Consider the following 27,916-nt stretch of genomic DNA (forward strand, 5'->3'; position numbering starts at 1 on the left):
ATTATCTGGCATATTTCACTCCCAAGAGTATTTCCATAAGGTGCCATGCTATTTGTCTCTCACACTCTAAGCATGATTCCTGGTGACCTAAAAATAGGAATATGTTCTCCAGACCTTTCATGATCAAAGGTTACCTGGCTGCTAAGAGCATGTTCCAGAATGAGGTACCATAACAATGATGATATAGAAAGCCAGTCATTCTGTTGTTCTGGTCCCAAAAAGGAGAGGGATCATTGGCATCAAAATACTTGCTGCTCATCAGAATATAGATAGATACATACCTTAGAGGCAGTGAACCAGGCTGGTGTTCTCAAAACCATTCTGTGCTTCATACACAACAGCACCATTTTAGAGAAGACAAGAGAACATGCAGAGGAGAACTTACCTCATCAAAACTAAGAACTGCTTTGGGAAATGTGGGTCAGAGAACAAGGAACACAAGTTCTCCACATTCTACATGGTGCATGAGGAAGGGGAGGAAAAAAGGGGGTACACGTATTGAGGTGCTGCTACAGAAATCTTCTGACCTTTGGTCCTTCACATCCTGCAGGGTGAGCTTGGCCTCAGTGGAGGAATTCTCTGCAAAGCCCTGGTCTTGCTTTCCCTGTCCCTTGCACGTTTCCTTCCCGTGTGGCCTGATGGCTGTCCCAGCCTTCACCAGCCCCCTCCTCCTTTTCTCTCACATAAGCATTTCCCTTAAGAAATAGCAGGGGTTCTTAGGTGGCTCAGTTAGTTAAGTATCTGCCTTCAGCTCAGCTCATGATCCTGGAGTCCCAGGATTGAGACCCCTGTTGGGCTCCTTGCTCAGCAGGGAGTCTGCTTTTCCCTCTGCCCCTCACCCCGCTTGTGCTCTCTCTCTCTCAAATAAATAAAATCTTAAAAAAAAAAAGAAAGAAAAGAAATATCTTATATTTCCCAAATAAATCCCATCTTAGCATCGGCTCCTAGGAAGACCTAGACTCACACTCCGTACCTTAGAAGAATTTGCACCACTTGGAACCACTAGAATCTGCTGGTATTTCAACCTAAGGTTCAAAGTTTGCATGATTCAGACTTTGTGTCTACTTCAGAGACATCAGACAGAAGCCAGTTTCAGGCAAAGGTTAACTGGCTCATTCTAGGGCAGGTTATTGTTTTGGCCTCATGGATTCTGACCATACACAGCTGGTGCTATCTCAACCTGTCGGTCAACACTGACAGACCTTCCGCAAGCAAGAGTTCCATCGGTGGTATTTGGTCTCATACCCCATTGTTCAGTAGGGACCAGACTGCCAGAATCTGGATGAGGACACATTTCATCAGATTCCTAGTTCACAGTGCTTCCAATGACACCAAACACTTCTGCCCCACCAACAAAGTCCTGACACCAGTGACCCAAACCATCCTGTTTCCCACTTAGGGTAAGATACTCAAAATCTCAAGCTTAATGGGTCTAGTTTGTTTGGGGAAGCTTTTCCTCATGCCTGTGGAATGTCTGAGTTGCACTTATGCCATCTGAAAAGGACTGGCTTCATTTTGAAAAGAGAATGACATTTGAGGAGAAAGGTTTTGGTTTTGATGAGACCGATATAAAATTGTGTGTGGAGATGGTACAGTCCCTGTCTCTGGGTTTCCCGAGTCTGTGTTCCCTCATCAGGCTGCTTTTATTCCAGTTACTGATTTGCCAGAATCCAATTCATGAGGAATCTGGATTCATAGGGCCCAAAATGCAACTGGGGGAAAGTGATTGCCAGGGGCTTCCAGTCTATCCCCCACAGGGGATGGAGGAGATGCTACGTCTCCCAACATCGTTCTCATACCCTAAGTTCTTAAAAACCCCAAGGACCATGACCCAGGAGTAGCACACATGGGAGATAAGGAAATGAACTGCCCATGAGGACTTTCAGAAACCTCCTTGTAGGGGCGCCTGGGTGGCTCAGTCGGTTAAGCGACTGCCTTCGGCTCAGGTCGTGATCCTGGAGTCCCGGGATCGAGTCCCGCATCGGGCTCCCTTCTTAGTGGGGAGTCTGCTTCTCCCTCTGACCCTCCCCCCTCTCATGTGCTTTCTCTCATTCTCTCTCTCTCAAATAAATAAAAATAAAATCTTAAAAAAAAAAAAAAAAAAGAAACCTCCTTGCAGCTGAATACATGAACACACTTTAAAGAGAGTAAAGCCCAAAGCAGTTTGATATAATAAGGCTGAACATCATGGTGCTATTTTTTTCCCATTCTCTAGAACTGCTTTTATTGTTACAATATGGTTGGTACAAAATATGAATTCTAGAGGGAAAATAAGATAAAATGGCAAGAAGACAAAGCGGTATTCTTTTATATTCTGTCCCCTGGTCTTTGTGGTTGTGATCACTGGCGTGTGCTGAGATAAGAGGTGGGTGCCTGTGGGATTCTGTAACCAGCACACAATGTCACAAGATGCTGGTCCTGTGGGAGCCCTGCAGAGAAGGGCCTTTGAAGGTCATCTCTCAGCAGTTAGGCTGTGTGGTGCTTCCTGGGTGACCCAAATGCACCAGGATTCACATCACAAGTCCATCTGGTTCTCTCTCTCTCTCTGCATTTTCTAAGGTGAGGTTTTCATAATAAATAATAATCCTAAGAATAATTAAGACACCAATGATGATGTAGCTTATATAAAGCAAGAACCTCAACCCTGGCATTTAAAATCAAGTACAGTAGAGAGAAAAATTGGACCTCTGGCCATCATAGTCTGAGATCGAACCCACCAGGAATGACCTAGAAGGATTAAAGAGAGCTACCACTGTCTCCCACAGTAATTCCTTACAGTTACTGATTTGCCAGAATTCAAATTTCTATTTGTCCTCAATCTACTTCTCCTTGAGAATGTGGCTCCTTTGGGGATTTTGAGTTTCTTGATAGGATGGGCCTGGAGGAAATGAAACAGAGCAAGGTGGGGAGTGTTGTTTCTGTCTCCTGCTTTGTAATACGCTTTGATCCAGTAGCAATAGTCGAAAGAAGTTCCAGACAATATAAAACCCCATCATAAGAAACATGAGTGAGGGAATGGCATTAATGATATATCCTACAACTTTAAATGGTTGGCCATTTTTATACAAATGTCAACCGTGATGGTGACAGTCAGGTTATGTATGCTGTGGCATTTATGCTTTGTGCCGAAGTGCCTAAAAATAATGTTGGTGGGAATGCACAGATCCACCTCCATAAATGTTTTATTCCTTAAGTCTGCAGGCCCATTCTGGCCAGGGTCGGGAACTGTTTGCATTGGCCCTGTCATTTCTGCACGGGGACAGAACCAGCTGTGACAGATGTACTCTCATGACACAGCTCATCTGCCAGAAGCCAAGGGCTTCAGGGTGTTTTTCTTGACCAGCTGCATCCCTTTAATGAGGTCTCTTACTATGGTCTCTTACTATCAAAGACATTGGCAGCTAAGGGGAAGTTACTGGACTGCTAGCCCTGGCACATTCAGAGGATGAAAGTGGCTAGATGTCTCTCAGGGCGCCCTTGTGGTCCCACATCATGCTTGTAGAAACAGAGGCAGTAGACTGGCCCAGTAATTATAGGGCAGAGGTAATATTTGATCCAGTGTTCCTATAGTTCTTAGGTTTCTCTCTGTTCATCATGGGAATGTGAGGATTTTCTTTAGTGTGGAGTAGGGGCTTCTGTTTAGAACAGTAACAATAATTAGTATCGATGAAGAGCTTACTATGTGCCTGGCACTGTTGCTAGAACTTTACACATATTAAGTCATATGATCCTTATAAAAATCCTCTACCATTATCCCCGTTTACAGACAGGGAAACCAAGGCCAGGGAAATCGCTGGTTCGGGGATCATTAGAGAAGAGCCTGCCTGCAAGCTTGGCTAGTCTGCAAGCTTCTCCACCACACTGGCTGCTGGTATCCCCTCAGATCCTTTATCATCTTACACAGGGAGATGTGCAGACACAGACTTGCCAGGACTTGAAGCAATTCCTTTTAGCCTTTAATTTGACAAATGAAGGTCTGGATCATTGTATGCAATTCTGTATCCATGTTCTGAGAGAAAAGTTGGCAAATTTAACTTGCTTTTAGAGGTATGCAGCCAACATGAGGAAGGGTTTGAAAACCTTGTGATATGGGGAAGCCTGGGTGGCTCAGTCAGTTAAGTATCTGCCTTTGGATCAGGTCATGATCCCAGGGTCCTGGGATCGAGCCCCGCATTGGGCTCCTTGCTCAGCAGGGAGCCTGCTTCTCCCTCTGCCTGCCGCTCCCCCTGCTTGTGCTCTCTCTCTGACAAATAAATAAAATCTTAAAAAAAAAAAAAAAGAGAAAAACTTGTGATATGAGGGGTGTTTGGACTAAGTAAGGAATTAATTAATGGACTAACGAGAAGACACCAAAGGTGGCTCTGCAAACGACCTTCAGATACTCGATGGGCTCTTGCTGTATGTGCCAGGCTCATTTCAGTTCCCTATGCAAGGAAGAACTGGCATGAATAAGCATGAGCTGTAGTGAAGTCAAGTTCATTTTTCAACACTCAGAATCACCTGTGAATGAAGGAACTGCTATGCAAGGTAGTGAGTTCCCCATCATGTATGTTCTGTAGCAGAGGCCACAGCATCTGCTTGGAAGGAATAATGCTTTTGTGCATCACAGTGGGAAGCTAGACTGGGTGACCTTTAGGATTCATTCCAAACTCAAGATTTACAGTAGGGTGATTTTACCATTTCAGAAAGGAGCTAAGTTGAAATGCTGTAGACACCTCCTAGAGTATCCTAGTCTGTGAAGAACAAGCCCTTAGAACAGCTCATAAGAGGAAGGGTAGGGTAGACAAAAATACTGGGCCACAATTTGGACAACAGATGTCAGGTCTGCTTCCACCAGCTACATGTATGACCCTGTTTCTATAACTTCAAAACGGAGGCAAATGGATGTCATCATTTTGGGAATTTCGGAAATAGTGATAACTGGCCCCAAAAGTTTTCTGGTTAAGCATCAGTTATTTGGAAAATGGAATGAACCAGAGATATCCTGCCCACGGCACGTTGGCTAATGGCAAAACGGCTGTAGAAGGAGCTCTGTAGATCATTTCTGCACATTTTCTGGACATCAAGTTTGCTACGAGTCCTTGTGCCTCTCTCTTGTTATTAAGTGAAGGTCTTGTGCAATTTCTTTGCCTTTTCTTTTTGTCTTACTCATTCTGCACCGATACAACTAGTTTCGTGATCCAGAATTGTCCCCCTGCCAGAGATAGTCTAGTTTCTTTGGGCCTGCTGTATTGTAAGCAATGATAGTGCAGTTTTACTGAAATTAATTTTTCATTTTTCTGTGCAAAACTAACATTTATGAAAAGCATCTACAAAAGACCAAGATTTCATTTGTCCTACCTACAGAAAACTTCCACCCTGCTTATATCTTTTTGTAAGTCAATTTGTACCTCCAACATTACTTTGTATTTGGGACATAACAAGGTTAATTTTTAAGTGTTTGGGGACTGCTTTGCAAGCCTATGCCTTGGCTGGAACACTGCTCAGAGCACACTTCTTTAAAAGGAATTTTCCCCTAAATTGTGCCTCTAATGTCCTCTATAAAGTGTCACATATATATAACCATTTTCATCATAGGCACCTATCCATACCTGTGCATCACTATTCAGAAAGAAACTGAGTAGCTCACTTGAGACCAAAAAGAAAAAAAAAAAGTCATTTTAATCAAGTGTTGGCATTGATTCCCTTTATCTGAAAAAGCTGGTAGTGGATTTACAAAGAATCATTCCCCTTTTACCCAAATCTTAGTAATGAGAAACTGACATGAGAACACACTTAATCGTCCTACTACCCAACACCTGAGGCTTGGAGCCTTCCACTTGCTTGGGGAAAATATACATCACACAATTCAAGGGTGAGCCCACGCCCCTCTCCTAATATCCCACGAAAAATCTATGCTTCACATACTTAAGCGCTGCTTCACTCCATCTCAATAAAAAGTTTAATTTGGTCTGAAATTTGGTCTCCTAAGTGTGGGGCTGCAGGATCAACTCTGTAGTACATACATGTGGCTATTCAGAAAGAAAGGGGATTCTCCACCACTCAGAGGCAGGGCGCAAATCTGTATTGCGGTTAATTAATTTAGCCTTCATATCAAACGCTTGGAACGACAAAGAAGGCTTACCAGCTCCTTTCCAACAACCAGAGGATAAAAAAAAAAAAATGAATGAAAAGGCTAAGAGATTTAGCAAATAAACTGTTTGCCATTTGGGAGTAACTCAGGGCTACCCAAAAAACACTCCTTGATTGAAATCAATTAAAGAGAACCAAACACTGACCTTGCTGAAGAGAGCTTAAATATCCCACCTACCCAATAATGGTCCAAAAGAAAGCTCCAAAGCCCTGGAGGCCTCATGAATATTCTGAGACTTTAAAATGCCAAAAGGGGGGAAGGGGAGGAAGAGAGAGATCTATGCTTCTAAATAATAGCAGCTCTCCTGTGGTTTGGTGTGGCCTTCCAGGATCCTCTTTTCAAGCTCTTTATTGAAATTGCTCAGGGTTTTTTTTTTTTTTTTACTGATCTCCCCTGAGGGCTCAAAAGCCTTAAGCTAATTACATTTGGCTGAGATATGCTTGATGAGATGGGAAAAATATAAAGCTTTTGAAAGGGTGAAAAATCTCTAACCATCTGCTGGTGGTGTTACTAAAAGAACAATGGGGGAGAAGAAAGAGGGCAGCTAGCCAGAGTGGAAAGGTACAGGATTTCTTTAATTACTGGGTCAAAGAGACTATTACTGCTTGGAATGTCGGGAAAGGCAGGCCCAGCAAGCTTAGAGGACTAAGCAACAACAGTGCTTAGTGAGTAAGCAAAGCCAAACATCGACACCAAACCTGGGACACGTTTTTATTTCATTTCATTTTATTTTTTTAAGATTTTATTTATTTATTTGAGAGAGAGCACATGAGAGTGGGGAGGGTCAGAGGGAGAAGCAGACTCCCCGCCGAGCAGGGAGCCCTATTTGGGGCTCGATCCAGGAACTCCAGGATCATGACCCGAGCCGAAGGCAGTCACTTGACCAACTGAGCCACCCAGGCGTTTTTAAGTGAGCAAAAGGAATCAGGTCAGCTTGCTTTCAAGAAGCCTTGAAATCATAGGTAGTTTATGGGAAAGAGAGAAAGCTAGGCTCCTAAGTTGGAATTAGGTTTCAGAGCAACCTCTGTACATCTTTTCGGGTTATCTGTGGTCCTCGAAGGCAGCTTCAGATGGCGCCCTGACGAGGCGCATTCTTTCTGATGGCCTGGGCTAGACAGTTGCTTCTGTTACACTTAGCAATCCAGATGAACAGCCTGCGTTTGGCTTTCAAATCAATGCCCCAGGTGTTGATTCAATATGGCAAACAGCTTATGTGCATCACTCTAGAAGCCCTGTTCAGTTTCTCCTTGTCTTTTCTTCTTCTTCTTTTTTTTTAAATAACGAATCCCCTCAATTTCAGCTGAGAAAATGTTAACTTTGGGAAGACAAACGTACTTAAATCAGATAGGGGATGGCTCAGTCAGAGTTCATTTTTACTTTGTGTAAGGTAACTCCTGTAAGGTGGGCAGCAGTTAGGCCCCAAATCCTGTTTTTGTTCCTTTTTTCAACATTTGCAGAGGGAATGCCACTTTTTCTCATGTTACTCTGTCTTGCCTCTGTGTCGAAGGATGGGTAAGACCACTAAGACGACAGGAAAACGTTTGTTTCCTGAGTTCTTTCCTTCTCATCAAAACCAGGAAACATGTTTCTCGGGTACACAACTCAAAGGCCTACTGAGGATTCTCCTGGAGTAGCCCAGGTCTGTTTTCCAATGGACAGACCAGTCTTCTTCTGCATCTTCTTAACCTCGGCACCCAGCCTCTGTGTTCCCTCCTCCACGTTGCCTCCTAGACTGGCCCCTGTGGGAGGGACACACTGCACCCTGCCCATAGGAAGGCACATGTGGGGAGAGAGGCTTAGAGGGAGGAGCAGCTGCTGATCTCAGACACCCTGGGGTTCAATTTGGGAAGAGGTACCCTAATGCCCGGTGTCCCTGGTTGTCCACGACAAGGCTAACAGACCATCCCCTCCCATGGTGCCTGATGGGGGTCAGCTGGTATGGATAATAAACAAGGGCTTTGCCAGTGGTTCTCCAAGGGTATTGCCTGGCCCAGGAGCATCAGCATCACCTGGGCACTTAAACATGCACACTCTCATCTGCCCACTGGCCCCAAACCTACTGAATCAGGGACTCGAGATATAGAGCCCAGCATGCCATCTTTTAACTAAGGCATCCAGGTGATTTGGATCTACTGAGAAGGAGTATGCTCTCTATCATCTGTCTATCTATGTATCTATCATTTTTGCCATGTTTAGCCACTCCAGCCTCCAATGAAATTAAGGCAGAAGGAAAGGTCTAAGGGATTTTCAAAAAGAGTGGTCTAAATATGTATGCCAACTATTAGATTAGTGTTGCCATTCAAAGTATGGTCCACAGACTGGCAGCATCACCATCTCTTAGGAGCTTGATAGTGCAGAATCCCAAGCCCACCAAGTTCTACCTTATCAGAATCTCTGGGGACAGGGTCCAGAAATCACAAACCCTCTAATGTCTAAATGCACCTAAATTTGAGAACCTCTGTGCTAGAATAATAGACCAACCATGTTTGCGGTCTGTTTGGCCTTCAACTATTAGAAAACTGTTAGGGTCAAAAAGTTCTCTTTTCCCATTTTGTGCTATTAATCAGAGACAGCCAGATGGGAAAGTTTGTTGGGCACGAATTTTATATTTCCTCCATTTCCAAAAGTAGTGGTTGGATATTTACTTTGTTATTTTCCCCAGACTGGAAAATAGAAACCAGCTCTTTCTCATCCTTCCATCCTTCTTCCTTCTCTCCTGCCTTTCTTTCTCTTTCTTTCCCTTCTCCCATTCGTCATTTCCCTAATGCCTTAGAATCCTTTTCTTCTAATCTCCTAGAGATGCATAACTATTCCATTTCCACTTACTGTGGCCATGGTAATTAGATTTACCTGAATTAAATCTCAGTTGTGCAACCAACAGAGACTGACATTAAAAAGGGATGGGTCATGATAATAAAAATGCTGCCTAATTTAGCAGAGATTATAGAAGCAGGAAAAACTTCATGGTAATTCCCAACTGGAACATGGAAAGATATTGGAGCCTCTCCTTTCTCTGGGGACCTATTAAGACAAGCCTGAATTTTCAACATGGTTTGAAGAGCCCATGTTGAGAGGTAATGTATTCCTTTCCTATTGCTGTTGTAACAAATTACCATGGCTTAGTTTCTTAACATAACACAAATTTATTTTCTTGGAGTTCCAAAGGCCAGAAGTCTGAAATAGGTCTTACGGGGCTAAAACTAAGGTGTCGGCAGTTACCTTTCTTCTGGAGGCTCTGGGGAAGAATCCATCTCCTTATATAGTTTAGATTTTAGAGGCTGCTTGCATTCCTTGACCCATGGCCTCCTTCATCCATCTTCAAAACTACCAACAGAGTTCCGAGGCATGTGCTCTCTCCCCTCTATTTGTTTCTGGCTCTGTCTCTCTCCCTCTGGCTCTGTCTCTGTCTCTATCTCTCTCTGTCTCTCTCAAACACCCACACACACACTGTATCTATATTTACCTTCTTTATTACTTATCATATTTAATTATATATAATTATTAGATTTTTATGTAAGTTTTATTTTCTGATGGCATAGGACTGTCTATAATATTTTGCTAATGGGAAAAACAAGAGTAATGTAGCACACTATGAAATGACTATATTAATTTTGAAAAGTATTCCCTCACATTGAAATTATATGCCCAAATCTTAACATATTATGAGCCACACTTCTCTTGATACCGAATATTATTATCTTATCAACTATGCTCCAAAGCATATGAAAATGAAGGACAGGTGAAGTAAATATCTTGGGTATATTTGAAGAATAAACTGAACATGATGAATGGAAAAAGAACATTCTCCTTTGGAATATGCCTTTAAAAATAAATATCTACTTTTTTTCCCTTCATTCCTATTTCTCTGTAGCTTTTTTCTATTGGTTTCAATTAAATCCGAGACTAATAAACTATGACATCTCTGAAACATGAACAGACATGCTTCCATGTTGAAAATGTAAGCTCTAACAATGAGATGATATTTACTGGTTAGAAAAATGACTGATTCATCACGACATTTCCTTTGAAGATTCACTATGAAATAAAACAATCGCATACAATCAACCCAAACCCCACTATTGTTAAAATGCTTACCCCCTTTCCCTTTTCTTTTTTTTTAATCATTGCAGCAGATGTCATAAAATAAATGTAGTGAAACATTCAAGCAGCAAGCTCCCTAATTGTTTCCATCCTGATTATAAAAACACATTGAAAGGTAAATCCTCACAGTGAAATAAATGAAAAAAATAATTAACATTCAAAGTACTCCTTATACCACCTGCTCTTTACATACTGTGCTGAAATGAAGGCACCTGATGTATAACGAATAATAAAAAGAAACTGAGTTTCCTTCTAAAACAGAAAAGTAGCACTTAAATTTGAAATCAAATCAGAATGGATATACCTTTCGTATAATCATACGTATTATTTTGTGGTTATTTGTTATTTTTTTTTAAAAATATTGTATGCCAATAGATGTTGAGCTTCTGTGTCTTTGAAAGCAGATTCTCCAACCATTATCTGAGTTTAAGCTTATATGTTAAAATCTGGGTTGGCAATATTTTGGTCTTTACAACAAAATGTGTAAATGAACATATTTATACATTCATATTATTACGAGCCCTAACTATGCACCCCACTCACTTTACACATTAGACCTGCATTTTTGTTAGTTTTGTCACCTAATGGTCTTTATGTAAAAATGGTTATGATCAGGATGTTTAGTCCATGGTCCTAACGCAGGTCTCACTTGTAGTATTCTCAGAGAAAGCAAAGATCAGTTCACTGGTAGGTGGAATCTCCTTTTATTTTTTTTATGTTTGAAAATGTATTATTTCTTAAAGACTGTATTTATTTTGAGGCGGGGAGGAGCAGAGGGAGAGGGACAAGCAGATGCCACACTGAGTACAGTGCCCTACGGGGTGCTTGATTCCCTGGCCCTAAGATCAAGACCTGAGCTGAAATCAAGAGTCAGAGCTTCAACTGACTGAGCCACCCAGGCACCCTGAAATCTCCTTTTAAATAGTGGCAAAAAAATGTGTTTATAGGAAACTTAAATTTTTATTCTAAGGGAAAAAGAGCCAAGGCTTCAGAGTATTCCTTCTCATCCAAAGTGTGAAATGTTTTGGGTCCAAGTCACACTTTTTTGGGTCGCCTCTAATGGAGGCTAACATCAACATCAGAGGGAACCATTTTCTCCCAATCCCCCAGTCTGGGAGGGGTGTGGACAAAGCAAACGCTGTGCCTACATCTGGGCAAGGCATTGTGGGAATACACCTGTGTTGGCAAGGCTAATGAAACATACATGCACATATGTCTGTGTGTATTGATAAACACTGCATTAACTTAGGAGTTTCTGCATGATCACAAGTGGTTTCACATTCAAGATAATTTGGGCTATATTCACATAGATGCTATAGACTGGGGGTCTGCAAATTTTTTTTTTCTGTAAAGGGCCAGATAGTAAATGCGTGGGCTTTGCATGTTTTAATACAATTTTATTTGTGGACACTGAAATTTGAATTTAATAGAATTTCCATGTCTCACAAATTATTTTTTTTCCCCCAACAATTTAAAAGTGTGAAAACCATTTTTTAGCTCACAAGCCATACAAAAAGAGTCAGCAGGCCAGATTTGGCCGATGGGTTGTAGCTTGCTAGAGGCCCCAGATCACTCCTCAAAGATGGTTTCATTTCACCATTCCAAGAGGCATGAGGACACCTACATCTCTCACTAAAGAGGAAACTAAGGCTCTAGGAGGCTTAAGCAGCTTACTTGTGTTTCAAGCTAGTCAGTGTTATATGTTATATAACATATATATATATATGTATGTCAATATTAGGTGTTTAATAAGTATTTGTTGAATGATGGAACAATTTATCACTCTCAGTTACATGATACGCAGTAGGAAACGGTGTACTAATGTGCTGGTAAGGATCCTACTGCTAGGCAGATTTATGAGTTAGTAGGAAAAACTAACTTTACTTAATTATATCACCAGTAATTAAGTTTTCCTTACCTAGGCTCAGTATTGTTTGCATGGGGAAATAAATGTATTTCATAATACTAAGGAGCATTGTTTCCATATCTTAACATCTCTGAAATAGAGAATTGTAAAATTTTTTTGGCCAGGACATTGTGATGAAATTGACTGATCCTATGCAGGCACTAACATCAAAAACAAAAGTACCAAAATTTGCAGAATGGGTTTCAATGGCTTAGATGAAAATCCTTGGAAATAGTAGTGAAATAGGGAAGGAGTTGAGGAGGTAGTAAACGGAAGTGTTTAGCAACTCTCTAAGTAGAAGCAAAAAGTGAGGTAGCTCTACCTTAATAATAATAGCACAGTGCCTTTTAATTTCTTTATGGATTCTCTTAAAGTCACAGAGGAAGGACAGTATGTGTGAAACAACACAGCTATTGTTGTGTATAACTCTGAATGAAAGCGATTCAGAAGTAGACCCTGAATATGACAAAGTTTTAGTAATATCTTAACTAATTTATTTAATACCTTTCTATGTTTATGTATTCTCCAGTTATTTATGATAAAATCCTATGTCTAGTTATTTTAATAGTTATAAAATAATAGAAATTATTTCAATAGTTATAAAATAAAACATCTAAATGATAAGAAAATGCGTCTTACTTTAATTGGCAAGATTTTTTTTAAAAATCCTTAATGATTTGTAAAATAACAGTGCATCTTACAGGTGCGACATCTTAGAGGTAAACACATCCATAGTATATGTCCATTTATAGTATATGTAGAATAGCAGCCTTTGGCACAAAATGATAGCAAGTAAGTGACAATCTCAGAGATGTAATTAGAGGTTGCTGGCCCACCCCAATACTGCCTTGGTTTTTTATCACTGTCTGTGAAACCTATCAGATAACCAACATTGATGAATTCAGTGAAATGGGAAAAAGGGTAAAAATGACAGTTTTATCTTCAGTGTGGTGCCAAGAAAAATTGTCTAAGACTTGACAGTGGGCAAAAGAGATCCGTGGGTGTCCCTTCTGTGGAAGGCCAGGTGTTGTCCAGCACACTCTTGGGAACTATCAGATTCTATAGGGTGTTACTCCATTGACGAACTTTCTATCAACTAGACTATTTTATACATCTGTAGAGATAGAACTTGTAGAAAACTTGTAGTAATGAAAATGTGACTCGTTGGCAGCCATGCAAATACATTCAGTTTGGTGGAGAAGAAGGAATATATTTTATTGCCCTCTATGACATTAACTCATCTTTCAAATTTCAGGACCCCCGAACGTCATGTATGCATGTGTCTATGTGAGGCTATATTCGGTATTCCTGATTGTATGTGCATTATGGAGATGTATACATCTAAAATCTCTTTTGAATCAGTTTTATATCTTACTGGTTCCCTCATTAATGATTTAAAGAAAATCTTTTACATTGATTCATTTTCTATTTGTATGAGAGTCATGATATCTTCGTTCTGAAAATTACAATTTAACATTATTTACTATCTTGGAGAAAAAGGCAAATATAATGAGCATGTCACCCAACATTAACAATTTACTCACTGTCTTTAGAGGAGATTAATTGTCTGGAATGTTTAAGGATATATGCAAAATAATATATGCTTAGATGCAGGTAAAAATCTTTTCATTAGATGTGATAAGAATTAAGGTACACCATGCACAGAGAGTTGTAGGACTCTAATGGAGCAGAGAGGAATAAAAAGTTCCACACCTGGAGACAGAATTCTACTTAAGGGAGAGGTCTGTGTCATCTTTGCAAATTACTTTGATAAGCCACATTGCCATATGCCTCTGGGCAAGACCAGACAACCTAGGCAGGTACAAAGTCAAATTGTAAATGAAACTGGGGAGTTAGGGAGGGGAGGAAATAAAAAAAGACAAAGTGGATTCAGAAACAAAGCTGGATGCTGGGGCTTTATTAGAAGAGACAGTCTCTGAAAATTCCCCAGATAAGGGATGGGCTAATAACGACGTTTCGATCCTAATGTTCACTGAAGCCTACCCATATCCTTAAGTTTCTAGGACTTCCCCCCACCCTTATATGTAAAATGGAGGTTCAGAGTAAATTTTTCAAAATGTTAAAAGATAAGCTGATCCCAGCAAACAAGAGGATTTGACCAAAAGGCCAAAGTTGGGCCAATAGTATTATAATAATATTATTATTCAAGAGGCATGATATATACTTTCTTAGTGAGTTGACGCTGAATCTAAATTTACACACATGCATACAGAAATACAGGACAGAAGCCAATATTATTGCAGCCGTGAATATACTATTCATTCTTCTTTGTTTTTTAACTTTAAAATGATAGGTCAGGTACATTTTTATTTGAAGAAGAAACATGAAGAAGATTAGCATTCCAAAAATGAATTTAAAAAGTCATGTCAATGTAAATATAAAAATTGTAATTTTACTTGTTATACAGTGTAATTTGAGTGAACTGGTTCTATATGTATATATTGCCTACATACGGATATGCAGAAAACCTAAGTAATTCAGCTTAAAAGGTTGTAATTTTTATGTTCAATCTATTTAACCAATACAGGGAATTTCATTAAACACTTAAAAATATTCATAAAACCTTAGAAGGGACCAGCATTATGAATTTATCTTATATTCTAAAACCAAATTTGGATTGACAAATTCCAGCTACACCACACGATTAGGACGGAAGACCAATAACAGAAGAAACTATCTGAACATGAAACTGCACCCCCCTCAACTAAACTGTGGTGCTGTTAACGTGAAAAACACAGCATTATGAATGTCGATTTCATTTGAAAAGATGAGATAAAAAGACTTTCTGAAAACAGAAAGTTCCAGGAAGTTAATTGCGCTAGGGGTAAGTTCATATAATATTGTGTATGAATCAAAAAAAATATGTCCGCACTAGGAGTCTCTGGAACAAAGAGCACAGTCTGGAGGAGGAAAGCCTGCCTGCCACGGAGGTTGTGTGTTGCTGCATGGCTGGTGTTGAGGCTGCTTTTCAAGTAGAGAGGAGAGGGCTCTGTCAGTGATGTAAGAATCCCATCAATAGTGGAAAACACCAAGGGCTGGGTAGTGGTGCTTTGTAGACAAAATGAATCCCTATTGGATTTGACGGGTAGGAGCCGAAGAGAAAGTGGTTCACTAACTATGTGTTCACCGAAAGATCCAACAGTGGCCAGAGGAGCCTCGAGAAAGGATGCTTCCCATGTGGATAAGAAAGATGGTGATGGAAAGCCAGGCTGGTTCTGAGTAGAATTTGGGTGTAAACCTACTTGGAGCTGAAAAACATTGTCTCCCCATCGAAAGACTCTTGAGGGAATAATCAGCCATCCAATTACTGGTTGAATTCTGAAACAAAATATGGTTGATTTGGCTGATCTTTTTGTCTGGTCTAGGGCACCTCTGCATTTTTATCAATAGAATGCAGTAAGTGACACTGAGTAAAGCCTGTAATTTCGGCTTTCTCCACATATTGATGATCACTGGCTCCCGCGTCTCCTCCCCATGTTTTATCAAGGATGTGGTTCTTTGGCCTTCTAAGAAAATTTGTGAAATTGCATTATTTGTGCAATGTGAGTTCATGCCTCTCATTGTACAACCCCAGAAACTGGGATTCCTAGAAGGTAAAGAATTGCTAGGAACCACACAGCCAGAGTCAGAAGCCATGGACACTTTGTTCCATGGCCCTGCTCATCAGAGGCCAAAACACTAGCCTTGCAACATGATAATTTATACTTGTTGTGGCCTTTTAGTTCACTTTCTACTTGTATGCCTGTCTACATCCATCTTTTCCCAAGAAACTCTTAGACCATAATATAGACCTTAGGTTTCCAGTAACATTTTGGTCAACCTGAGATAAAGAATTACTATTTCATATTATACTTATCCATTGATACAAGAAAAATAATTGGGATGTATGCCTTCTATGTAACACTTGAAGAAATACAAGAAAAATAATTGGGATACATGCCTTCTATGTAACACTTGAAGAAAAAATTCAATATATTCCTAATAAGTCATATGTGATATAATAATGACATGATTTTAATATAGTTCAGATTTTATTTCAACTATTTCTAAATTCAACTAGAAATAAAAATCTTCAGAAAAATGGTTTAATACTGGCTTTCTCTTTTATGCTAAAATAGGAGATCATATTTCGAGGAGATCTCCTATAACATTACTTTCCTATTAGGTTATCAGCCTAAATGGCGCTATTTTACTGGATTTCATATGTACCACAGATCCTGCTGGGAAAGCATAAAACTGGACTCATTTAGGAAGAGGCAATGTGGCTCTATGAGAAAAGCTGCCATATGTGAAACCTCACTTTATGCCTGTTGAAATTTTTGTATTTCAGATCTCCCAGGGATATGTCCATTGTGCTATTGTATAATTTTATCAGCATGAACTTCTGCTGAATATTTTCTCTTCTTTTCAAAACCCATATTTTGGTAGAGCTAACTTCAAAACTTAATGTTGCAACATCTGTGCCCATACACCTGGGAGCCATAGAAGATGTATCCTGAAGATTATCTACATTTTCTAATCTTATAGAATGCTACAAAATAAGAGAAAAAGGTTATGCAATTTTTTCCTGGTCTGAAATTTTTTGAAAGCAACCACTTTCTGTCTCCTTGGATTCTCAAAATAAAAGAGAACCAATATTTTTAAAGCTATAAAGAATATCCCTACAAATGTAATAGAATATTCATTTGTTTTTGTTTGCAGATAAGAATAATTTTTCAGATGTTTGTGCAACTTTCCATTAAAAGACATTGAATATACACAAAATCCAGAGCTATATTCTCAAAATACTTTCAAACAAGATTCTAATAGCTCCATGAGCCTAAAGAAAGCAAAAAAAAAAAAAAAGTCCTTATTTGATTTATTTAGTACTTTTATTCCATGGATCTGCCAATAGATCAATGGTATCTTCTTTTAAAAATAGAAATTATGGTTGGATCAGCACTTCCCAAATAGAAGATTGACATCTTGACAAAGAAAAAGGAGTTTCTGAAGAGAGAGAATTGCCTCCCACTTCACCTTTCATTAATTGTTCTGTCTTTATAGAAAAGAACATACATATCAAAACCACCTGTAGGATTCGGTGTTGAAAAGGAAATGTGCAGAACAATTTTTTTTGTTGTTGAAGGAAAAAGTGGAAAATATGAAGTTTTGATGGATTCAAAATAGTTAGAAAGGACCACAAATGGACTTGAGCAACTCCACATGTGGATTCTCTCGACTTGGTTGTCAATTTATTGAAGTGTGAGGAATACTAAACACTGAGTGCTTTCTATGTGGCAGGTACTGTGATTTCTGTACATGTGTCAACTCATTAAAATTTCTCCACAACTGCACGTGACAGGTCATTTTGTCATCACCATCTTACAGAGGAGGACACTGAGGCATTGAAAGTTGAAAGAACTTTCCCACAGCCACTCAGCATGTCAATGTGGGGAAGAGCTACTCCACAGTGTCCTGACTCTACATCACCCCACTCTCCTCCTGCGACTTCCCTTATGCGTCACAGGCTAGCTATTCACTCTTACTTTGAAGCAAAGAATAAGATGATAAGGGGATGCTTAAGTTATTTCAAATTTAAACAGGAATATGCAAGGCAGGGACAAGTTAAGTATCTGCCAGAAAGAAGGGGAGGGAAAATTTTGTTAATTCAAAGCCACACGCATTATTACTCTCCTGCAGTGAAAAGTCACATTTGAAAAAAGAAATCCAACTTCAAAGTTGCTACGAGCAAATAGCCGACTTTGACTTCACTGCTTTCTCACGAGCCATTCTGCCATGTGCTATAGAGGATTTGCATCCCTGCAAGGGAGAGGGATGTGGGTATTTAATTCCTCAGTAATTAGAGGAGGGCTAGATGCTGGAGAACTACTGGAAGAAGGGACACCAAGTCAGTGAGTGCGGAATGCCAGCTTTTCCCTTGTAGGTCAAGTCAAAAAGAAAATGTACCCGTTGTTTGATGTTCCTCATTTGCATGTCTTGAGGCACAATATACAAAGTAAATAATTTCTGCTATAGAGAAAGTAGACAGGCAGGCAAGACATTGTGTGTTTTCTGTGTTAGAAGTACAACTGAAGAAGCAATGCCATGTATCTGTGTCTGAAGTCAGGGTCCTATCAATTCTCTGTTACATCATCAGACATAAAATACTCCAGATATGCCATTTACTTTACTTGCCGGGAACATGGTATCATGAGCCTGAACTAGGATTTGCAGGGAAATGGAGAAAAGGCTATTAGAAACAGAGAGATGGAAGAATATTGTGTTCTAAATGCAATGGAAATCTTAAAAAAGATGTTGAAATCACTAACATGGCTTAGTAATTAAACTGTGTCAATGCCCCGGCCAAGAAGAATTCGTAATTTGGAAGCTGTAGTTACTATTGACCTGATTTTACTATTGAGATCATGTCTGCGTTTTAATTTGGAAACAAAATTGATAACTGTGTTCAATAAACAAGGCCCGTCAAGTTATTACTTTGCAACTGCTTTGCAAACACATACTTATTTAAGAGCAGCATGATTTATGATATAGTATACCAGACAAATGATTTCATTTTTTATTTCATATTGAGCTTCTTTTAAGAGATTGTTTTATATTTTAAAATGGAACTCATCAAGTTCTTCAATAAATATTAAATTTCTTTGATAGTAGGTTTTTAATATAGATCTTTTAAAAGGATGCCTGTCTTTACTCCAATATATTGGCTTGATGCCCCAAATACTTCTTTAAAATTTACGAAGTGTTTGTTCCTCCTATGTCTTCAGAAATCATTATAATGCTCACTTATTTTTTTAAACAGTATTCAATATTACTGCATCCTAATATTAGTGGACAAAGGATGCAATTTAGAAGGTTCATGTAATGTGTATATTTTACATAAATTGCTTCCTTAATCAATACCATATGAAGGACGACAGAAGGAAATCAATACAGAAAGTCTTATCTTTGTGTTTTAAAGCCATCTCAGACTTTCTAAGACTCTTATCTGTCTAGATCCATCTAGTCCATAATTTCAATTCCTTATAGGCTTTCTCAATACTAGAATTTTTGTATTTCATGATTTTTAAATTAAATTAAGTTGAATTGAAACAAATAATAAAAAACATCTTCAAACTCCTTGAAAGGGCAAAAATTACAAGTATCTTCTTTTGCTACTTCTAGATTTTGTTCTACTCTCACAAGTAGGTTCAGGATTAAAGAAATGCTCATTTTCCCTCTTTACAGACTGCTATTGCAGGAGGGTAACTGATGGTTGCATTCTAGGTGGGAATCCCAGGAAACTCTTTATTCTTGATGGGTTAATTTAAGAGCAGTCCTACCTTTTTCACCTTCTTTGTCTTCTTGGTCATCTGTTAGCGGGATCACTTCTGGTTGCTCCACAGTCGTGTCATCTTCCTGGTTTGGTGAGAGCTCTAAATAGAATGAGACAGAAGGAGACTCAGGTATGTTTTCATCGGAATCATTGAGAAAACAAAGTGACTAAAGCAGAGAAAGTTAAAGTTCCTTTCTTTTTCCCCTCCGAGAGTTTTAAGAGGCACACAGAGCAGAACACTATTGCCATGCTCTGGTAATTAGTGCCTAAAACACACACGCACACTACTCACAAACACCAGGATAAACAAAAATCATGGTTCACAGTTTCATCTCATTCTCGGATAACAAGGCATTCTGGTTTCAATACCTTCTGTTTCCATATATGAGCTCTGGGAGTCTGCCTCAATTTTTATTTCATTCTTCGTTGAATCATGCTCTTGTCCTGTTAAGAACAGTGGTTGAAAAATAAAAGAAATGAGACATGCATGATCGTAGGTTTATCCCTGGTTTGGAAAAGCAAAACATTCAGAAACCGTGTTTCGATCCTGCATGGAGAGGCAGAGAACGGTTTCGAACCAAAGTGTGCAACTTTGCAAGTCATCAAATTTATGTCAATTATTTTATGAGAAATAGCCAGGTAATTAGGCAAAAACCTCTTCTTTAGACTGACTGGTGTAATTGGTGTTTAGCTTATCAATGCACTGAACGTCGATGGACACAACCTGGAAGTTTCGAAATTTTAAGTAATTCCTGGGCTGTATGGGTTATCTACATTTAATTTTCCTTTAAGATGTATAAATTTCCTGTACTGAGGATTCCTAGAAAATTAAAACCCTAGTATTCTCATTCTCCCATTAAAAGAGCATGAACAACTTAAGTAATGTGAGCACGCAGGGATTGGGTCACCTAACAGCTCAACCATTCTGTTAAGACACCTACTAAATATAGCAAAGATCAGGAGAGAATTCAGCCAATTCTTGATTACTCCAAGGCTGATTATCTAGTAATGGTTTCTCTTCCACACCCCCTGGCTTCTCCCCCTCCCCTCCCCTGTAGAGTTTTGAATATCTAAGTGCTCATTAAGAGAGGAAATTGAAATCTGTCCATTTGCCTCATTTTAATGAAAGGTTTTATGCTGAGAAAACGCTTTTTTTTAATGCTGAGAATATTTAACTGTTAAGCTAAAAAAAAAAAAAATCCAGAGCTAGAGTTGGTTATTGGCATGAAGGGGATACAGAGGGGCTTGGACTCTGCTGTGGTAGACTGCATTATTGTTTCAACTGGTCCCTACTTCTTCCTGTAAGAGGATTCAACTCCATGTCTGTGACCATGTGACCTGCAGTGGCCCCTGTGGGACAAGTGTTTGTTCCCACCCCACTGACACCAGGCCTATTAGTGTGACTTGGTTTACAAAATGGCACATTTGGGCAGAAGCTTTAAGATCCATTGCATGTGTCCTCCATCTTTCTTGCTCCTAAGTGAGTGTGCTCCTTCAGTCTGCATCCTGGAATGAAATCATGTGGAGCAGAACCAAGCAGAGACAAAACACACTTTTGTTGTAAGCCAATGGAACTTTTAGGATTATTTGTTACTTCAGCAAAGCTAACTTGTACAACCCTTTATCTTTATAGTTTCCTCTTTCATGCAACTATCCTTAAGCTGCCCACTCTATGGCTTCCCCTTGGTTCATTCTCTGCTAGCATAACTCCCCCCCCAAAAGTTTTTTGACATCATTCCTCTTGAGCTCAATTTTAATCAAAAGGATCCGATAAAATAATTACAATGGAGGCATATTTATCTGTCTGATCATTGAAGTGAAACTTCTCAAGCTGTCTTTGATGACTCTCTGTCATCACTTCTAAAATTCAATGAAGTGCCATGTCTTGATGATTCTGCAAAATGTTTCTCTTCCCACACTTCATTTCCCCTTCCCCTTTCCTCATTTAAGGATATATTGTCTTTCTCTTGGATCTGTCATTTTTTTCTCCTGTAGTGTATCCTGTGAATTGCTAGCTGAAATACCTTTTAAAACATGGATTTGATCAAGATGTTTCCCCTGCCGATAAACCCCATTCACCTCCATTCCACTCTGGTGCTACTTAAACTATGGTCTGTGGGTAAGCAACACTGGAATTTCAAAAATATAGGAGTTCAGGCCTCATCTCAGACCTAGAGTCAGATTATGCATTTTAACAAGATTTCTAGGTGATCTGTATGTGCATTAAAGCTTGAGAAGCACTGGCCTAGGATATATGTGTATCTGCAAATTATTTATCCTATAAAAAATGCCAGACTTGGCCCAGACACTTCACATACATTATCTCTAATTACCACATTAGCTCTGAAATTAAGTATTGTGATACCCACTCTGCTTTCAAAATGTTCAACTACAAATCCTTTCTTCCTTTTTGTTTTGCTTGGAAATGTCTTTATTTTGCCTTTTAGTTTTTAAATTGAAGTATATCTTGCTATAGTAAAACACACAAGTTGTAAGTATATAGCTTGAAGACTTTTGACATGCACATACATGTGTCTCCCTGTGCGATCACCACCCAGAACAAGAACATTTCTAGCACCAGTGGCTCTCCCTTTTGGTACCAATGGACACCCTACAACAGGTGAAAGGTAATAGTTTTGTCTGTTCTTGAAATTAATAAAAACAGAACATACACTATATGCTCTCTTGTAGCTTGCTTTCTCACATGTCCTCTGTGAGATTAATCCCAGTTGTTGTATATGTCAAGTGTTTATTCTTTTTTGTGGATGTATACTATTCCACTATCCAAATATATTATGTCCTATGGATGTTGAATTGTTTTCAGTTTGGGGCTATTATAAAGAACACTGCTAAAAATATTCTTGTGCGTGTCTTTTGGTGGATATATGTATTCATATCACTTGGGTATAAACTCAGGAGTGATATTGCCAAGTAATAGGCAACACATAACTTTGGCTTTACTAAATCCTGAAAAACAGCATTTGGAAGAGTGTGTTCCACTTTATACTCCCACCAGAAATGTATGAGAATTCCATGTGTGCCTTTATCCTTCAGACAATGTCATGATACTACTAGTCACAAAATTCTTTAATATGGAGAAGAAAGCTGTGCAAAATCTTTTCCCCAAAACCCATTTTTTTTTCACCTTTGGGTACCATATAAAGCGATAATGCCACACACTATTGGTCACTTACTTGACACTGTATTGTGTGCTACTAAATGACAGATACATCAGGTGCTGGGAATAGATCTTAAATAAAATAGATACAATACTTGTCCTCAAAATGCATAGTTGAAAGGAAAAAGGCACTAAATGTGCATAAAGTTCTTTCTAGTAAGATGTGAAACAGAGTTCCAAATTTATGAAAAAACTCACTTTTAGCAGATTTTTAGACCACATGAAACTGCGAGGGATAACAAGTATACTGGACAACAAAATCAACACTGAAGCACTCTTAAACAGACTAAATTAAACAAGAAGAAATGTGATAAGGATAAATGTTAAATTCTAAAATCAAGTTTCAACTTCAAGGAATGAGATGGGAGGAAATCAATCCTATTTCTGGTAAAACTAGAGCTACAGGTTATGTATTCCATATTTACTCTAGATAAATACTGGATGGATATCAGAATAGTTGGATGGAGAGAAGGATTATAGCACATGGAAAGTGAAGGGGAGGGATGCCTGGATGGCTCAGCCAGTTAAGCATCTGCCTTCAGCTCAGGTCATGATCCCAGGTCCTGGGATCAAGTCCCGCATTGGGCTCCTTGCTTAGCGGGGAGCCTGCTTCTCCCTCTGCCTCCTGCTGCCCCTGCTTGTGCTCTCTCTCTCTCTCTCTGAAAAATAAATAAATAAAATCTTAAAAAAAAAAAAAGAAAGAAAATGAAGGGGATTTCTCCATTTATTTCCTGGCAAACATCTTGCCTGGATAGCTCTTTCTAGCTATCCAAACAAACAGGAGACTTAAAAATGAAACATAATAAAAGAGGGGAATTATAGTAAGGGAAAAATATTTTCGTAAAAAAAATATATTCAGAAAAACATAAAACACAGATAGCATTTTTGGGTTTGCAATGAACTCTAAGAACGGATAAATAAGGAAATGAAAAGATGGATTAAATGAAGAAGAAATTGTCTGAGACAATCAGAAAAATCTACAAGCCTAAAAACACAACAACAACATGAACATCAGCAAAGGATGTCATAAAAGAGAATGAACATTATTCATAAATTAATGTTTTAGAAATCAAACTTTTGAATTAAAATTCACTAAGAAGGCAAAAGTTAGGGAGCAAAATGAAACACAAAAAGATAATAGATACAGAGGACAGAAAATGCAATAGAATTTCTAATTTAAGGATTAGAGGAAGTCTAAGCAGCTGTATTTTTTTGTGATAGCAACCATTAAAAACATTATGAGATTTTCAAAGATTGTAGAACATAGAATATGATTTCATTTTTTGTAACTATGTACTCATCTGCATTTTATATTTTACAACAAATGCATATTATATAATTTAATAATTATAATGAAACAATTTAGAAAATAGAGAAAAATGCTTTCAGTGATATCATAGAAGAAAAATTTGTAACTAAAAGGTGTTTGAGTCTAGCCAAATCGTTACTTTTGCTCAGTGTCTACTCTATTTGAACTCTAAAAAAACACTTGAGAAATTCAGCTGTTGAGTACCTCTTTCTTCTTGAATGTTCCTCTTTTTTGTTTTTTGGTCAAATCACCTACCTTTCTGTTCTATGTCCCAACCTACTCACCATTTTCTAAACACATTTCTTTATTTCTTGTCTTTGTGTCCATTTAACACATGTTCTCACTGGTTGAAATACCCCATTTTCCCCCTTTCTATCTGGTAAAATTCTCCTCATCTTTCAAAACTAAGTCATCAATTTACCTTTCTTTGTAACATCCTCTGAATCACTAGGCAGGATCAATCATTTTCATGTTTTTGCTTATTGAGTTCCTTTGCTCATTTATCTATTTATTATTCATCTTATTACACTGTATTATAGTTGTATCTGTTTGTCTCTCTTACCAGGCTATGAGCATTGTGAACATAAAAACTGTGCTTTATTCATATTTCCCCTCCCAGTACCTACTAATAAGGATTGATCAATAAATATCTATTTAATTGGCTGTCCATTATAGTACTCATCTATGTCTGCAAATAGTAATTAGGGACCTGTAACTTACTTTCTATTGCATCCTTTAGCAACACAAGAAGTGCCTCAGGCTGCTAAGCACTCTGTATACTATATTTATTGGAAAGAACCCTGAAAGAACTTGAAGTTTTAGGCAAATCACAACCTCTTTGGGCTTCAGGTTCATTATCTATCTATTTTTAAGGCTGTAGAACTAGATAATATCTTAGATTCCCTCTGTCTTGGGCATTATATGAGGATCTGTCTCCTGGTAAAGCTTCTAGTCACCGCTGATGTTTGTTTATTGGGTGGATGATATTGAGAGAGGACATTCACTGTCTGAGTGAGCCCCATTCTCTATCGCTGTTGAGATAGGGAACCAACCACCACACCTATTCCTGGATCCCTGCTTGGGCCCTTGACTTGTCATTTGCAATCGGGCTTTGTCTGTCACAATGAAGGCAAGAGTAGAGCATTCAGAGAACAGAAGCAGCCACTCTGTATTCCTGTGTGTCCCCAGTCCCAGTGCCCCATTTGATAAATCTTCAGAGGAATTTAATCAGGGATAGGAAGACCACAATTCAACAGGGCCTGGGGCCCCTGCTGATAAGGGGGGGACTTCCTGAGGTGGCAGCCTAAGGCTCTTGATGAATACTAGGGATTTTCTCTTTGACTAAGAAGGCCCTGGCACTTCGCTTTGAGGATGAGAGGCATTGCAAAGTTCTTGTGGAGTATTTCGCCCCCCTTGCCTTTTCACTTCTTCCCCCTCTTGATCTGTTTCAACCTGTGTGCTTTACATATTTTGACAGTCTTTTCTTGAAATAGAAATACATATATTTTCTTCTTTCTAATTTTTCTGAAATAAAGTCAGTAAAAAATGGGGAAAGAAATGAGGTGCACAGCTTTGAAATCCAACAGTAATCATATTTGCTCATTCCTGAGCCAAGCCAGGACTAGGCATATTACACAAAGAGGAAGTACTTGTGTGAGCTCCTTGCCCTGCACCCAGGCCTGCTGTGTGTTAATGATGACTCCAGGGGTCTCCAGCCCTTCTGCCTTCCTCTACAGTGCACTCAGACATTCCATTTGCTTTCTTGACCCCATGGGGGCAAGCTTTATGTTTGCCTCTCCACATTCAGTCTAGTTGAATTCCACCCACTGTCCTCTGCCTTAATCCCTCCTGGCAGAGGAAACAAAGGAACATAAAGGGTCCCACAGTTTATATATATATTTTTATACAGTGAACTCAATCATCCATGCTAATGGGAGGGGACTATTAGAACAGATAATCCAAAAATCCATTCACTTTTCTTTAGAAATAGATCACGTGATTACTTCTTGGAGCCCTGGTAATTAAGTTTGGCTCAAGCTAATGCTTTAAATAATTTGCATAAAAATTGGTCTGGGGCCATCAGTCTGGAACTAAACATTTCTAGAGGATAAACCTAAATGCACTCTGTAAATGGACTGGTTTTGAACAATAGTAACAAAAGTATAGTTTTATTGTTTGCAGATTATTATATGCTCAAATCTTCATAAGAACAAAGACTTTGTTTCTTCGATGCTTGTCTTAAAGACAATGGAAAATTGTGTCCTTTTGTTAAACCTGAAACTTGATTGCTGCTAATATTCAAAATTTTACATGTTTACCATGTCTAAAATAACCTCAGTTTAAGAGCAAAAATTAAACCTAGATTAGTGTGAATTTGATTATCTTCTAGATACCCTTCATTTTTTTTCCTGGGGCCAAAAAACTTACTACCTAATGTAAATTATTTCTAAAATTATTTTTTCTTGCAGTTACAAAAGAATTGTAGTTTCCTTCTAGAAACACTGAAAAATACATATAAGTATTCAGAATTATGAGTAATTTTATAACTATAATTCATAGCTATAATAATTTTATAACTGTCACGTTAATATTGTAAAGTGCTATCTTTCTTTTGTGTGTGTATATATGTATGTAGATATACATCTGTATATGCATACATGTGTGTACACATGCATGTAGATATATCTTTGTATATGCATACATATATATGTATCTGTATATATATGTTTGTGAGTCTTTGTGTATGTGGCTCAATACACATACACACACACAGAAATATATAAATATATCCTAGGATCAAAATGAATTTACACTTTAATTCTTACTTTTTTAGTTCATATTTTTATAAGCATCTTACACTGTCATTAAAATTTCTTCAGAAGTTTTATTTTTAAAAGATGCAATATATTCCATGTTATGGACAAAATTTTGGATGTCTCCTTTCTTTTCCTCTATTAAACATAGTATTGCAATGAAGATTTTTGTCAAAACATGTCTCCCTACTCTTGGTGGGTGTTACTTTAAGACAAATTCCTAGAGCATAATTCTGGGACAAAAGTATGAACTCTTTACTTTTTATTAGATTTTGTCGAAATTGCTGATGAGGAGGTTATGTCTTTCAGTCTACCGCCAATGGTGTGTGAGCATGATTGGATACCCTATTCCCAGCAATTCTGGGCATTATCAATCCTACTTAAACTTATCTGATATTCAAAAGGAGAAGACACTGAAATCATGTTTTTTTGCATTTCTTAAAAGATTTTATTTATTTGAGAGAGAGGGAACACAAACAGGGGGAGTGGCAGTTAGAGGGAGAAGCAGGCTCCCCGCTGAGCAAGGAACCTAATGCGGAATTTGATCCCAGGACCCTGGGATCATGACCTGAGCTGAAGGCAGGCAATTAATCGACTGAGCCACCCAGGCGTCCCAATTCATCTTTTGTAAATTATAATTGAGTCCTTTGTCCATTTTTCAATTGTTTTTTTATTTTTTATTTTTTAGAAGATTTTATTAATTTATTTGACAGAGAGAGAGATAGTGAGAGCAGGAACACGAGCAGGGGGAGTGGGAGAGGGAGAAGCAGGCTTCCCGCCGAGCAGGGAGCCCGATGTGGGGCTCGATCCCAGGACCCTGGGATGATGGCCTCAGCTGAAGGCAGACACTTAATGACTGGGCCACCCAGACACCCCCTTTTTTTTCTTATTGATTTATGAGGTCTTTTTTTTCTGATTCTTTATCATTTAGTTTGAGGGTACTTTTCCTGGGAGTTTTTCTTTAGAATTTGATTATAATCTTTATCATGTCAAAATGTATATATTCAGATTTAGCCATTTCTCTCTTTTATGACATATTTTGACACATGCACACACATTTTGCAGATATATATATGTATGCCTTTTTATAACATATGTATACAATCATGTGTTTATGCATTTTTATTTACAATTCTCAAAGCA

At 38.6% G+C, this 27,916-nt stretch overlaps 1 protein-coding gene across 1 annotated transcript in view; it reads right to left on the reverse strand.

The window, feature by feature from the left end:
- MACROD2 (mono-ADP ribosylhydrolase 2) overlaps positions 1-27,916 on the reverse strand; it is a 1,406,961-nt gene that overhangs the window by 41,925 nt on the left and 1,337,120 nt on the right. Inside the window, exons 12-13 of the mRNA XM_035005819.1 lie at positions 19,843-19,917; positions 19,481-19,573 (exon numbers count right to left, since the gene is read on the reverse strand). Of these exons, the coding sequence (XP_034861710.1) occupies positions 19,481-19,573; positions 19,843-19,917 (168 nt within the window). The remainder of the gene's footprint in view (positions 1-19,480; positions 19,574-19,842; positions 19,918-27,916) is intronic.

This window comes from Mirounga leonina, unplaced genomic scaffold (genome assembly GCF_011800145.1).
Source record: "Mirounga leonina isolate KUSES-001 unplaced genomic scaffold, KU_Mleo_1.0 Mir_150, whole genome shotgun sequence".
Taxonomy (NCBI): Eukaryota; Metazoa; Chordata; class Mammalia; order Carnivora; family Phocidae; genus Mirounga; species Mirounga leonina.